The 14,847-nt window shown below is 39.8% G+C and overlaps 1 protein-coding gene across 6 annotated transcripts in view; it reads right to left on the reverse strand.

Annotated features, from left to right (window-relative positions):
• inpp4b (inositol polyphosphate-4-phosphatase type II B) overlaps positions 1-14,847 on the reverse strand; it is a 165,680-nt gene that overhangs the window by 18,182 nt on the left and 132,651 nt on the right. For all 6 annotated transcript variants that reach the window (XM_028600625.1, XM_028600617.1, XM_028600608.1 and 3 more), the window contains 6 exons: positions 13,598-13,781; positions 8,862-9,191; positions 7,812-7,950; positions 3,486-3,658; positions 2,814-2,937; positions 2,141-2,267 (listed from right to left, as the gene is read on the reverse strand). In XM_028600625.1, the coding sequence (XP_028456426.1) occupies positions 2,141-2,267; positions 2,814-2,937; positions 3,486-3,658; positions 7,812-7,950; positions 8,862-9,191; positions 13,598-13,781 (1,077 nt within the window). The remainder of the gene's footprint in view (positions 1-2,140; positions 2,268-2,813; positions 2,938-3,485; positions 3,659-7,811; positions 7,951-8,861; positions 9,192-13,597; positions 13,782-14,847) is intronic.

Here is a 14,847-nt window from a genome sequence, read left to right on the forward strand (position 1 = left end):
GTTCAATTTTAGTCTCATCTGACCAGATTATATTCTCCCATTATGCCATTGGCTTGTCCAGATGTTGTGCAGCAAACTTTAAGCGAGCTTTCCCATGCCTTTTCTTGAGCAGTGGTGTATTGCGTGGTATGCGTGCATAGAGGCCATGGCGGTTAAGTGCATTACTAATTGTTGTTTTTGAAACGACTGTACCCGCTTCTTCCAGATCTTTCTGAAGATCTCTGCAAGTGGTTCTTGGTTCTTCGCCAACTCTTCTAAATATTCTATGGACCTGGTCGTGGCCGGTTAATGGTGAAATTATGTTCTTTCCACATCCGGATAATGGCCCTAACAGTGCTCACAGAAGTTTAGATATTTGTCTGTAACCAATGCCATCCGTATATTTTTCTACAATAAGCTTGTGATGGTCTTGGGACAGCTCTTTGCTTTTACACATCATGAAATGCTTCTTGAGTGACACCTTGGTAATGATAAACCTTTTTATAGTCCATCAATTAGGACTAATGCAGCTCAGTGTTTCCCACACATAGACTAATGTGTGGCGGTGCGCCTCACTATCAACACCGGCCGCCGCACATTGCGTTTCAATATTATTATTTATTTTTTTAAGCGCTATTTAAAATGGGTTCTTCTTCATTGCCTTTCCCTGCTCTCCTCCATCTCTCTGTCACTTGTGTCTCGCTCACACACAGACACACACACACACACACACACACACACACACACACACACACAGCTCCTCCCCCCGTGCTGTGTTTGGTGTTCTTAGCCCCCAACGTCGTCTTCCAGGCAGCGTGGCAATGGTTATAGTTAGGGTTAAGGTGAGGGTAAGCTGGCTGTAAGGAGAAGTTGGAGGCTTAAAACACCATCGAGCCCACTGTGCACACAGCGTCTGTCTCCATAAAGGAGAGAAGACGGCTGGTGAAATTCACAAGTTCACGAAAGGTTGGTATCTATCTCGTGAACACCTTTACACAATCACACATTCACAATCACTGACCCGACTCTTAGCAAACAAGCGATTGCGCCTGCTTTAGAAAGTTAACTAGTTGCAAGTTTGCGGTAAAATGCAGTTGGGTTGTCAAGGTCAAAACACTATATTTAGCAGCAGTGAATCAAATAAACATATTATAAATAATGTTTTGTCATTTTTTACTCTTACACTGAATGTTTGCTGCTTCAATCCAGATGAGTATTGAAAAGTATTTTCCACAACTGAATAAGGCACGTGTTGAGGATGAGGACCAGTCTGAACCAGAGGTATCAGTCTGAAACAGAGCTCAACAGTCCAACCACTGGAATTAGTTATGTTATTAATTTGTTTACAATATTTTCAGGCTTCAACCAGTGAAAGACAGAGTCAGGGAGAGAGAGAGATAGATTTGTTAGGCATTGAAGTAGGAGAGGAGGACAGCATCCAACAGTATGTCCGAAAATAAGTATTTCCCCCTACCCCCAAGGAATTATGCAGAGAATGTTTACTCTGACACGCTCCTTGATGCAAGTGTTTTGGAATGAACCATGGAATTTTGTTTTCAATTTAAGTAAAAAAAAGGAGGAAAAGCCAAAACACTTGCACGCTGTTGATCATTTTAATCACTTCATTAAGAGTGTTTCAGTCCTCAGACCTTGGTCAGGTAAAATGAATATGTTCATTTGCAGGATTTTGTAGTTTTTCACAAGAAAAGAAATTACACAGTTGTACCAAAGTTGGGTAGTGTTTACAAACTACACACCGTACAGTATAATTAGTACCTAATTGCTTTCTTTTTCCCTAAACCTTTCTAAAAAATTGCAGTTACATGTTGAGCCTTTTAAAGAAATTATAAAGAAAGTGGAAGGGCCAAGGCGTGCGCTATCTTAGAATGTTAATGAAGTGTGAATTTTTCTGATTATTCCGACACCACGTGAATGCAGCACACATTCAACGCCCCATTTTGCAATGTTATTGAAAGTGAGAAAAAAATGTGTGTGTATCTGCCGCGTGATCCTAAAATGTAATGGCTTCTTCCTTATCCCATGCTACACCCTTCCACCAAGTTTAATGAAAATTGGGTCAGTAGTTTTTTCTAATGAAGAGACAAATTAAACATGTTATATTCAAACAAAGAAAAGCAAAGAGAAGGAGATGATGTCTCACCGCCGGCCACAAACTAAAGGCTGGAGGTCACTAAGATCATCTGTCTTGGCTTTTGTAATCTGGAACGTGACTCTCTGCAGGTCTGAGATTCCAACCTCCATGTCCTCCAGCATCCCGATCTCCTCACCTTAAATGGTTCGACAAAACAAGATTAGCAGTGATCTAATCCTTGCTCGTCAAACATCTTTTTAGTTACTAAAAATTAGTTAAGTTTGGCTTAAATTTTCCCAGAAAATGTCACAGCGTTAAATCCGGATGACAAATATCATTCAGAAACTGTCCACATATGATTGCTTTTATCATAAAAATGGGTTAAGGAATAAGCTGTCTTTCAGTTTTTATTTTTGCTGACCAATACATTTCACTTCCTTGAGAGGTGAATCATGAAGGAGCTGGATGGCACTCATATTTTACAAGGAACTCAAATTCAAATTCAATCTCTAGTCTCTGTATTAATCTGAATCTATCCATAATACTCTGGTGACCTTTCACCTAGAACATGTTATAAAACCAAGTTATAAAAGTGCCTGTAATAAAGGCCCAACAAAACCACTGACTCATTTGCTACATGTTGAGATTTGTTGCGGCCTAACATTCACTCATTACGTTACTCAAATAAAAGTAAAGCAAAACAGCTGGGTTCAGTTCTGATTTTTTCAGAAAATTGACTCACTGTAGGTGCTGAGCAGACTCTCAAATTGGGCAATCAGGCCAACAAGGTGGAGCTGCCTCAGGAAGCCTTGGTCCTGCATTCCTGCATACAGCCTCATGATAAAACCACAGGCTAACGCTGCCAGCTGCCACACACACACACACACACACACACACACACACACACACACACACACACACACACACACACACACACACACACACACACACACACACACACACACACACACACACACACACACACACACACACAGACACACACACTTTTGTCAACAGCTTGTTGAATCAAGCAGTAAACAAATTAATTTATGAGCTTTAAAAAAATATAACGCTGCCAAGACTTGAGGGCTTGAGTTTGAGCGTATGTGGACATTTGTTAAACATTTCTTTGGGTTGTTTGAACAAGCTAGGCACAAGTTCAGCATGGCAATGAGTGCGTTGCATTTCTGATCACAAAGGACAGACAATTAGATTACTTTACAGTTCAATTGGCTAAAATTAATTAAATTAAAATTAAGTATTTCTTTAAAATTTGAATTTACGAAGTGAAGGATTGTTAGTTTTGTGAACATCGGGCATATACAATTAAACATTAACTAGGGTCAGATAAACTAACTACATTTACAGTTAGTTTAGTTATATAGTTGTTTATTATCTCAGTATGGCTACCTACTGCTTGACTGAAGACCACATCTCGCCTCTGTTGGAGGAGGAAGCCCTGTGGAATGCTGCAGGCTGCCTCCTGCAGGAGCACAAAAGTCATGGCTCTCTTTGCCTTCTCCACCACCTCCATCACACACTCCTTTAACCTGGTCACCAGAGGACGCAGCTGCTCCCTCCAGTCACCTGCGGAGAAATATGAGATAAAAAGGGGTAGGTGTACACAGAGTTGATGTGGTTGTAGATTAAAATAGGTCTTAACGCTTGTGTTCTCAGCCAGAAACAACATGCAGTTTATCTGTGAGGTGAAACCGGTTTAGCCATTGATGTTTCCTTGAAAATGGGGAGTAACTACCGGTAAGAAAAACATCAAACGCATACAAACATTTCAAGCTGTTTAAAGGAAAGAATTGGCCAGCTGTTAACTTGAAAAACCTACATAACATATTAAACATGGCCTTAGGCCTTTAGGGAAGTGCAGCAGTGCAAAGTGTAAAGGGCTGGTTGGATTAGAAATATAGATTGGTGGGTGTGGTGATAATAACGAATAACCGCAATAAAAACACTCTCAACCAGTCACATCACTTGTCTCATAGCTCTGCAAAAGCTGTGGAAATCAGTTAAGTATGGTATTAAACAATAGCTCTACGCTCTCCGAGGAAATGATAGTTGTCTGGCTTGTGGCACGACGTAAACACACACACCACCACAAATCTGCAGCCAAAAGCAGATGGTGTGGAGTTTCTTAACAGTTAATGAGTATGCTGACGATATCATTAATTTTAACAAATAGTGTGTTGAAGCTGTTAATGTGATTGCATCAACCTGACGCTATTTAAGTCATAATTCTACACTACATTACGTCCTAAACATTCACATCATACCGTAATTGATGTGACACACCAGCATTTGCATCATAATATATTTCAAGAAAAAAAAAGTCAAACACCATGTTTGTCAAAAAAAGTTGGAAAGGCGGCAATGATGAACAGAATTAATGAGCCCCAGTAATCTGATGTCTCCCGCATAAACACACAAAATAAATAGTTACAACCAACCAAGCTGATGTGTGTACAGGTGTTTGTGGTTTTTTAACAGCCTGGTGTTGTTTTTGCATGTAATTTAATCAAGATAAACACAGTGAACAGCTGTGTGTAATGGGACCACACTGTGGCAGGCACTTCTCAAATCACAGGCTGCAGATTTATCAACGTATCTGTCCTGCTGCAATCAGATGGCTGCAGAGAATTTAGGAACCGAAGAAGAAGGATTTCATACAGTATTACACAGCTGTTTACAACAAATACTGTAAGAATCACCCATTTATTTTCACGCAGACTGCTTTAATGATGTTCATGCTTTAACGACATTTATCATAATTTCTTCTTTTTTAAAGATTGTTTTTGGGCATTTTTAGGCCTTTATTGACAAGACAACTGAAGACATGAAAGGGGAGAGAGAGGGGGAATGACATGCAGCAAAGGGCCGCAGGTCGGAGTCAAACCCTGGCCCGCTGCGTCGAGGAGTAAACCTCTATATATGGGTGCCCGCTCTACCAACTAAGCTATCCGAGCGCCCATTAACTGTAATTTTTTTGATGCTGATTTAAATGCGTCTCCTAGTTGGAAGGTGTTGAGTTAAAGTAGTTTTACATTTTAAGCATTATTCAGTTATTTCTGCACATTTGCCCAAAGTATTTAGTTTGTTTCCTTTGATAAAGTCACCACATTGCAACGGAATGATTTTGCACATTGTCTAAAAGTCAATGTTGACCAAAATACAGACAACTTGCTTTCTACTGCCTCATGAATCAATCTCCCACCTGTGCACCTACACCCTGCACTGCGCAAAACTAATTTCAAGGTCAGGAAAATAGCAAACTGAGGGCTGCTTGCATCTTGGTCGTTGCATCATCAAGAAAAAAGGGCTCCTTAAATTTACTGCCCAAATGCCTAAAAGACACCTCACACTGTACAGTAGGTCATTAGAGACATGACAAAATTGCCTTTTTACTCCCTTAATGTGGTGTAATTCCTGTTGGAACAGGATGTTGGAGTGAAACATAATGCAGAGAAAGATTACTCCAAAGTGAAAGTCAATGATTGTGGTCCATTGACAGTATGCCAAGTGCTTGGTTGTGGCAGGGCTGGAGAAACGGTTTAGTTATTACTTTTAGCGAACAATTATTAGCTAGCTATTTTGGCTTCCCTCAATGCTAACTAGTTTCCCAACATTACATTGCAATATGTATTGTTGATGTGTTACAACTGACTCAGGTTGATGGGCAGCTTACTGATGTTTGTAAATGATTAAAGATCAGCCTCACACCAATTTGTAATCCTATTTGCACATCTTCCTACTGAACACAAATATATGGATATATCATACAATCAAATCACAAGCAGGTGAGTTATTTGGGTTTGGTTGAGTTATTTAGTTGAGCTTTCTATTTATGCCCTGACAACTGCAGAAGTAGCTCCTAAAGTACAAGTACCCCTGGTTAGGAATCCCAGGTATTCACTATAAACTATAAACAAATTGTCATAATACACTGAATTTTTATGGGGTCTTAGACGCATTTCCTCCATACAAAACAAGTTTCTGATGATCTCACTAGCCAAAAGGGGGCACTGTTGGGTAAGCAATGTGCAAAACTAGTTTTCCCAACATGCATTCGGTTTAACTTCAACATATTGAAAAGTTCTTAGGGGGAAGTGGGGGCATCAATGTTGACACGTAGACACACACAAGCACAGTTGGATACCACCAATAAGGTATAGCAAATCAGCCTTGCCTTGTCAGAAAAATCATGTCTTATCTCATTCTACAAATACCGCCTCTGCACAGAGAAGGAGGAAACAGAACGCCAGCTGTCATCTCTTTGCGAGCCCACCTGTCCAAACATCAACCCCCCCCCCCCCACCCCCAACGCCTTGTCATCAAAAGCCCAGGCTTCACTGGTCTCAGCAAGAGATAAAGCCCCTGTCATTATTCTGTCCATGTTTTTATTTAGACAGGCAGATGACCACTTGCTCTGAGCCTGTTCAGCATCTTAATAAAGGTGCTCGGGGGGGCTGGAGCTTCTATTTTAGACTGAACACCGGGCGGATGGCCTTGTTGTTACCTGCCAACTCATTCAGAAAGATAGACACATGTAGAAACACACACACACACACACACACACACACACACACACACACACACACACACACACACACACACACACACACACAGTCCTTGTCGCTTGGTCTGACTAATGCCGCCGCCGCTCTGTGTGCCAGTTGGCAGTTGTAAAAGGCTGGGCACTTGACTGGACACAAGCTTGAGGCAGGATTTCATTGGACGTAAGGGAAGACTGGGCAGCTTGCGGTCAACAGTGAATGGCTCTGCATATCAAATATTGCTTTCATCCACTTCGCTGGCAACAATTTAAGTTTACTAATGCTTAAACAACAGGGAGCAGGGAAGTTGGACCAAAGTCTTGTCTCACTCAGGCTGTAGATACACTGAAAAACATTGACTGTTCTGTGTTATTTCCCTCACAGTGGAAATATATTTGATTTAATTTATTAATATATTTGTTGGCATAAAAGCTCTTCTTAAGATAAAATAAGCTGCCGTTTTGTGACATGAACGGAAAATATTAAGCAAATCACGATACAAAACTTAACAGTTATATGATGGATAAGTTACAGACTGATCTGTTAAACTGAAGAGAAAAAAACAACAGATCTGTTTTCAATAAACAGGAATCAAATACAAACTATATCTATTTAATATATTCAAAAGTTCTTAAGTTTTGTATTTTTTTATGGTTTTGACTTTTACTGAAAAATGAGATGAAACTTTTGATGTCTAAATCATCACTGAGTAAGTCTTTTTACACACAGATGGTTGTATGCAGATATCAAACAGCTTAATTTGATATCTTAAATTTAACTACTGTATACAAAGACATCTAATAAAAACGTGGGAACCAATCATGCACAAGCACCTTGTTGTGCCACCTGTTAATGCTTTCGTAGGATATTTTATTCTGCATAATTTGGACATGAGCTCCAAAAAGGTGTTTGGATTTCTTACTAGGAAGGAAGCAAAGGGTTATCTAGAATAGGTCTTTATCCAAAAGGTTAATTTAAATTAAGTATATTTGATTAATCATAAGCATTAGGTTGGTTTTGGGTTGTTGCTGCTGCTTAAGAAATTTACCTAAACTATGACAAAAAAAGAAAACTGAACCAGATAACCATGTTTATATTGAAATTAAGATCTCATATATTCAAATTTAAGAAATAACAATTCAATTGGCTGACTTTCACTGATTGCGCTAGTTATTTACCCGGGTTGTGTGAGGTGATGACATCAGCGAGCTGCTGCTCAGGGACTGGCTCCTGCTTGTTGTTGTCTTCTTCCTGGAGTTTGTCCACCATGGCGATTACACAGTTGAGACATTTGGCAACGTTGGCCCACACCCTGTCCTAAAAGAGCCGAATACAAAATCAGCAGTCAGATCAGCCTCATCGATAAGATTTTTCTCACTCTATTGGAGATAGTGAAATTGAGGAAAACCAAAATGTGTAAAAAACAAAACTGAAACAGAAACTGTTGAAGCAGCTAAAACCAAAACCAAAAACAAACAATAAAGGTGTTTACCTGTCCAGTCTTAACTGGCTCTGTGTCCAAAAGGTCAAAAGGAAATAGCAGTCTGGATAAGCGTTTCAATTGTTTCCAGCTTTCTTGTGCTTTTTTCTGAACTTCAGCCTTTTACGGACATATAGATACTTTCACTTTGTGAGTTTGTAAAAACATGACAATCCAAGTAAGTGTGTGTGTGTGTGTGTGTGTGTGTGTGTGTGTGTGTGTGTGTGTGTCTGTATTGTAAGTGATTGTGTGATTTTTGATCTCTTGTGCTTCAAAAATATGGTTTTAACCATAATATAATGGTGTGGAATATTTTGAGCGATAATTAGTCATGGGTGTGCAGAAATGATGACAAACTCCTGCTGCCAGTGAGGCAGATGGCATCCTCACAAACAAACAAACCAACAGTCACACACACTTCAATGAAAAGCAGCAGCATGACGTGAGATTAAGTGACAAGGATACCACAAAGTAATCTTCTGCAGTGACTTTGTGAGGATCAAATTTTGAAACTCCTTTTAGAAAACACTCTCATTAAAAATGAATAATGGTTGGTATATCATCATATGCCATAAAAATCTTTATCTGTAATTAGAGTAATATTTTATCTCCTTAAATGTGCTCTACCATGCGGTGCAGCACTTAAAATGACACATTTGTCACATTGTACTTAAAAATCAAAAAATAAACTAACAAGTCACAGCTTTGGAAGAATTCTCAATGACTTGGGAAAAGTAGTCACACTCACCCATTCCTCCTCGTCATACTCTTTATGGTGTGGTATGGAGTCTTGGTGCTTCAGCGGCCCACCTTCGCCTCTATTTGTGGTTTGGGATCCTTCCACGTTATTACACACTGCTGTGCTGTCAGTGATGGACGTGGCTGGACTGTGGCCTGGAAGTCCCTGGACTGGGCTCTGATTCTGGTCACTGCCCTGGTGGATGTGGCCTTGGTGTTGGCCTCCCTGCACCGGGGTTTGCTTCTGGTTCTTGGAAATGTATCCGGGCTGCGCTGCATGCAGTGCCAGTAGTGCACTCTTGACCAATTCATCCTTAAGCGTGTGAACAAATTGTTCTGTCTGCGGGAAAAAGAGAGAGAATGAGAGATTGGAAAAAAAGACAGATACTGAAAGTTATTGTGCGGGGGCACAACAAATTAAAATGTAACTGCTAAAAAAGCAAAAGAGACAGAGAGATTGTCACACAGGGGGTGGAAGAAAATACAGATGGAAGTGAGCTTGGAAGTGGGTAACTATTTACAGAGAAAGTGAAGAGAAACAAGGAAAATGAACACTCTCCTCCAACATAAAGTAGCTGCTCTCCATTACTGCAGCACAGTCGGTGAGCAAGAAAAACAGCAACAAACAACAAACAATTCAATTACTCCTCCTCCAGCCTGCTTCTCCGAGGAGCACACCTCTTTTGATCTCAAATTCAACAGCTACTGTAAGTTGATGATGATCCCGGTACCAAGCAGCCACGCGCTCGCTGCCGCCACAGCGTAAAAAATGAAAAGGGCTCTCAAGAGTAATTGAGTTAGCACTGCAATAAGCATTTTTATTACCACAGCAAAATACAGTCTAACAAAACACGAGCCAAGCCCTCCATAAACCTGCAAGGCCTTTATATACGTATATTTGCCACACAACCCCCCACCCAGATGTAGACTGAACAGTGAGCTTGTAGAGACTGGTAGAATTTGAGGAGATGGCAAACAAAGAAGTAGAAAACTGTGATTATTATTATTATTATTATAAAAAAACAAAACACAATTACTCACCCATCTGAGTCTGGTTTAACTGTTCTTCTTTTGATTTAAAAAATATGAAGACTGTAATCCACAAAGAATGGGCCATTTGATGAATGTTTTAGCAGAGAAAGCAAATGATGACTACACTTTATATCCATTTTAATTGCCTAGCATGAATCCAAATGAGTTCCATTACTGTAAGTCAATGATGTGAGAGCGGAACTCTTGGATGAGACTGCGTGTGTAACTGCCTGGGAACAAGCACTTCTGCTGGAGTACTATTCTGTGACGCGCACAATCGTACACAAAGAAGTAAACATCATTTTAAAACAAACAAAAAAAAACTTTAAAAAAGGAGCCATGCTTGATTTAGTAACCAAAACACTTAACAGGAACTGGGAATTCAAAATGTAAATTCATATTCAAATTGAACTCTGCTTATCTGACCTCAATGTTAATTTGCAATCTATGAAACATGTATTATTCATTTTCTTTCCTGGGATGAGTGAACAAAGATACACACTGTATTTAAAACAATCTGGATCTTATTTGCACTTCTTAATCACAAGGTCACAGAAGTCATGTATTTGACTACGCCAGTGCTCGTATGGTAACTTTTTATTAACTTTTAGTTATTTTCTTATTAATGCCATCCATGCTTCTTTGTTGTGGATAAAAGGGAATACATTACATCAGAGATATTCAACAGGGGGTCCGGGACCCCAAGGGGGTCCTCAGAGTTGCTGCAGGGGGGCCACCAAATTTTTGACATTGATGATATGCTTACGTGTCTATAGGTAGCCATCCACAGATACAGTTAAGCTTAAGGATTCACTGTGCCACAATCTAACATTAAAACATGATGTATAAATATATGATTATGTCAACAATTATTATTTTGATACTATAGTATTGTATGCCCCATAAAAAGGTATGTGTGAAGGCTTTATGCCGCCCTACATGTTATTGTAGGCCCAGTGTAATATGCCATTTATATTTTACATTCATATTTTATACAAGTATGTAGTAAGGGGTCCCTGCTCCATCTCTTTTTCAACTGAGGGGTCCTTGGCCTAAAAAACATTGAAGACCCCTGCATTACATTACAACCAAATAATCATTTAGTCACATTCCTGAACATTCAGCCACTACCTAGGCTTGTATCCTCTAGGTCTAGATTAGGATCTACAGCGACATACAGAAAACATTTTAATGATACACTGTACTGCAGGATCCATATAGATACTGTGTTCAAAGCAAAATATCAGAGGTATACTCCTTTGGGCAAAGGAGGAAAGCTTTGCAGCGTCTTTCTCTTTCCAAGGCTAAACCAAAGCAAATTTGCTTCTCCACGCGCAAAAGCTACTCCTAGTGTAGCTCTTCCACACCTACCTGTTTTAGAGATCTGAAACGCTCAAAATCCCTCGGGAAGAATTCTGTTGCTACTCTTTCTTCAATACATCTGCTGATATGATTATGACTGAGCAGAAGTGCAAGTCAGAAAGTGCCTCTGTGGACTCCTATTGCGAAAAAAGAAGTTGCGTTTGATCTAAAAAAGAAGAAAACCATAGGAATCTATTCACCCCGAATGGTTTTACCCTGAAGGATGTTGAAGCAGGTTTTGGCTGAGTTAAAAATAGAGCTTTTTCCACCAATGTAACTTCCCTTGAGAGGTGAAGGGAGGCTGAATGGATAGAGCTGGTCAGATTCCAACAGCACTTGGCTGCGAGGACACTTACTCACTATTGCGTATATGACCTCTATACACCATATAATCTAACATAATCATGCATAGACGATCAAACCACAGCTCTTCCCAGGTAACTCTTACAGCGGAGACATATAACTTGTCCTAGGACACAGCTGGAGGGAGGGGAGATGCGTTGCAATTGCCTTTTCACTGTGATTATCATCAGAGTGAAATTATTATCATCATCAACAGAATCATAGCCATATATAGAGAAGCAACGGCGCGTCTGCCGTGTCCAACGTTAATCAGAATGTGCCCAGGAGTATTCTGGAGTGAAATATTGCATTAAGCCTCGAGTCAGGTGGTCTGAACCGAGAAGGAACAACTCAGAGCCAGCAGGTACTTGATAAAAAAAAAAAGGCCCTTACATCGCCCTGATTTTCTCTGGAGATGTTTTAACACTTAAGAAGCTGGGACCAGGAAATATTTTACATTTTTGTTCGAAGAATGACTAAAACGATAAACAAATTTTCTAAATTGTTGCAGATAAATTTTCCACCGACCAACTAATCAATTAATTGACTAATCATTGCAGCTCTAGTGTGTTGTAAAGTTGTTGTATTGTTAAAAGAAATTGTTCAATATCTTGGGAAATATTACATTCTGATGCGAAGATTGACCAAGCTTTAGAGGTGTTGGTGTGGATTTTGTTACCTTTGAACAGAATAGCTGTGTCCCCTTAGTTCCAGTCTTTATGCTAAGCAAACTGACTGCTGGCTTTAGACTTATATTTAGAGGTATTTATCTTCTCATTTAACTCTCAGTAAGAAATAAAAAAATGAACACACTTCTCAAATTGTCAAACTATTCCTTTAAGTCTTTTTAAGGGACATTTGTGATTTTAGGCTATATGAATACAACTTTCTTATTTGTGTGGGCACAGGTGTGAACATACTTGAACAAGTGAGCACGAGTCTGTATGTAAAAAAAAGCTGATTTTTGAGATAGATGACCAGATAGGAGAGAGGAAATACTGAAAGACAAATTGGTGATGTTGATCATGATTGGAGTCTTTGGGGCTTAAAGAGAATGATGTTACTTAAACATCAGCTTTTACGTAAACACACAGAAACACACTTTCACACTCTCAACCGCACGCACGCACGCACGCACGCACGCACGCACGCACGCACGCACGCACGCACGCACGCACGCACGCACACAGCTTGAGATTTTAATCAGAGAGCAGCCCTGCTTGTGCTGACCAGGCCAGGGGTTTACTTGGCCAATGTGTGTGTGTCTAATCAAGGATGAGAGTAAGTGGTGACAGAGCGAATGTACCAATTAAGCAGGCTGATTGGGCTCTATTCCACTGTGGCAAAAACAATCTCTCCCACAACAGATTGCAATCTGACAGCACCAGATGTAATTAATTAATTATACTGATAAAAACGCCTCAACTCCATAAACCTCCATGCTGCTATTCACTTTTGTTAATTTGGCGTTTTTATGATGAGTTATAGATTTTTCCTGAGGTTGTCTGTTTAGGGTGTGCATGTGTGTGAAGCAACTGCTTGATTTAAAGTTGTAAAGTTATTTTTAGAAGTTATCAATTTTGCATTTGTTTTGTTGCAATGAAACTAGCAGTGTGTTATTACCAGGGCTGGTACTAAGAATTCTCTCCTGTAGGATAACTCATGAGAGGGTAAACATTTAGTTTGAGAGTGTCAAAGTCAATTTAGGCCTATATATCGACCTGAAGAGTCCTCCGATTGCAACTCCACCAGGAAAACTATTAGTTATAGGATTAGAAGCAGAACCCCTGAGCAAATAATGAACATGTTTTTGGATGGGTTTGGGTTTAAATGAATTTGTCACTTCAGTTGAAGATTAATATAGAACGCTTTTCAGGCTAAAATGTTATCTGACAATGTTTAGTTATATTTCCAAGAATAAAATAGTTGGTTGCAGCTGCTTCAGGCCAAGAGGAGAGGGCTAGTTTAGATGGAAGTGAGGCTGGGTGAAGGGTTTGGGGGCTGCCTCACCTTGTCAGAAAGGTTCTTGAGTGCATCCCTCAGTCCAGGGGAAGAGTGCTCCTGGGCAGCCTGGAGGAGCTGGTCCGCTAAGCTTGTGATGAGGGGCTGGAGGAGGCTCACGGTGCTGAGTACCTCCTGAGCTTTGGCTGTGTGCTCTGGGGAGTAGTAGATACACTGGTAGGCAGTGCTGAAGCTGTGGTGAAGGATAAAAACATATAAATTCAGATTTAACAGTCGCTGCAGTTGCACATGGACTGTAGCTACATGAAATGCATTTGAAAGTGGCCCAAATCTGATTTAATAAGAACTGGGCCACACTTGCTTGTAATGAGTTTGTCGACATACAATACTGGACAGAAGCTCATCCCATGTTTGTTTAGATAAGTGCTGTTGGTTTTCCTAGAGTCCACTTATCACCGGCGTTTGCCAAAACTAGCCGAGTAGGAAGAGCCAGTATTTGATATGAAACAAGCTACACTGCAGCATATACTGGTTGGCCTGCTCCAAGATCAATTTTGACACAAAAACATTACACATACATAATTGATCAAGAACATGTTTAGTTTTTTTTCCCTCTGCAAGGTGTGAATTAAGTAAATGTTCATGCTTTTCTACACTTGTGCCAATATGTTTTGTGGTTAGACAATTCATAGCTTCTCTAACAAGGACTGCTATTGTAAAATAGCATTTTAAAATGATAGCAGTGCTGGTATTGAACACATCAGATTTCTTTTATTATTAGAAATTGATTTATCTTGATGCCTTTGGTTGTTATGGAGTATGGGATGCACCACGTCTAGTTGCTTTGTGCACATAGCTGTAGCAGCTCTAAACTCCAACGGCATACACCTACTGTAAGCCTGAGTGCCCTGCTGTGAATAACAAACGCAACCTTTCTTTACAGCAGTCAATTGCATCTAATTGTATATACCTTGTAGTATCACAGGTGTAAATCAGTCCCTGACTACATAGATACAATTAAACATGGTATGGCTCTGAAGCTTGACAAAGTTGAACTATATACTCTATATAACTCTTATTGTTACCTGACAACAGTAGAAAAGCTTCACAACTCTGTTCTCATCGGATTAAAAAAAAAAAAAAAAAAAAAAAGAGTTGTTGATCATCACTTTACAATGTACAATGTCTTTGTGTTGAGGTAAAGTAATGACAAACACACAAATAGTAGGTTTTTATTGGCTATAAAAATTGTGCTATTGCGCACTAATTTTACTTTTGCTGCTGGAAAAATGCACAGC

This window comes from Perca flavescens, chromosome 2, assembly GCF_004354835.1.
Source record: "Perca flavescens isolate YP-PL-M2 chromosome 2, PFLA_1.0, whole genome shotgun sequence".
Lineage (NCBI taxonomy): Eukaryota > Metazoa > Chordata > Actinopteri > Perciformes > Percidae > Perca > Perca flavescens.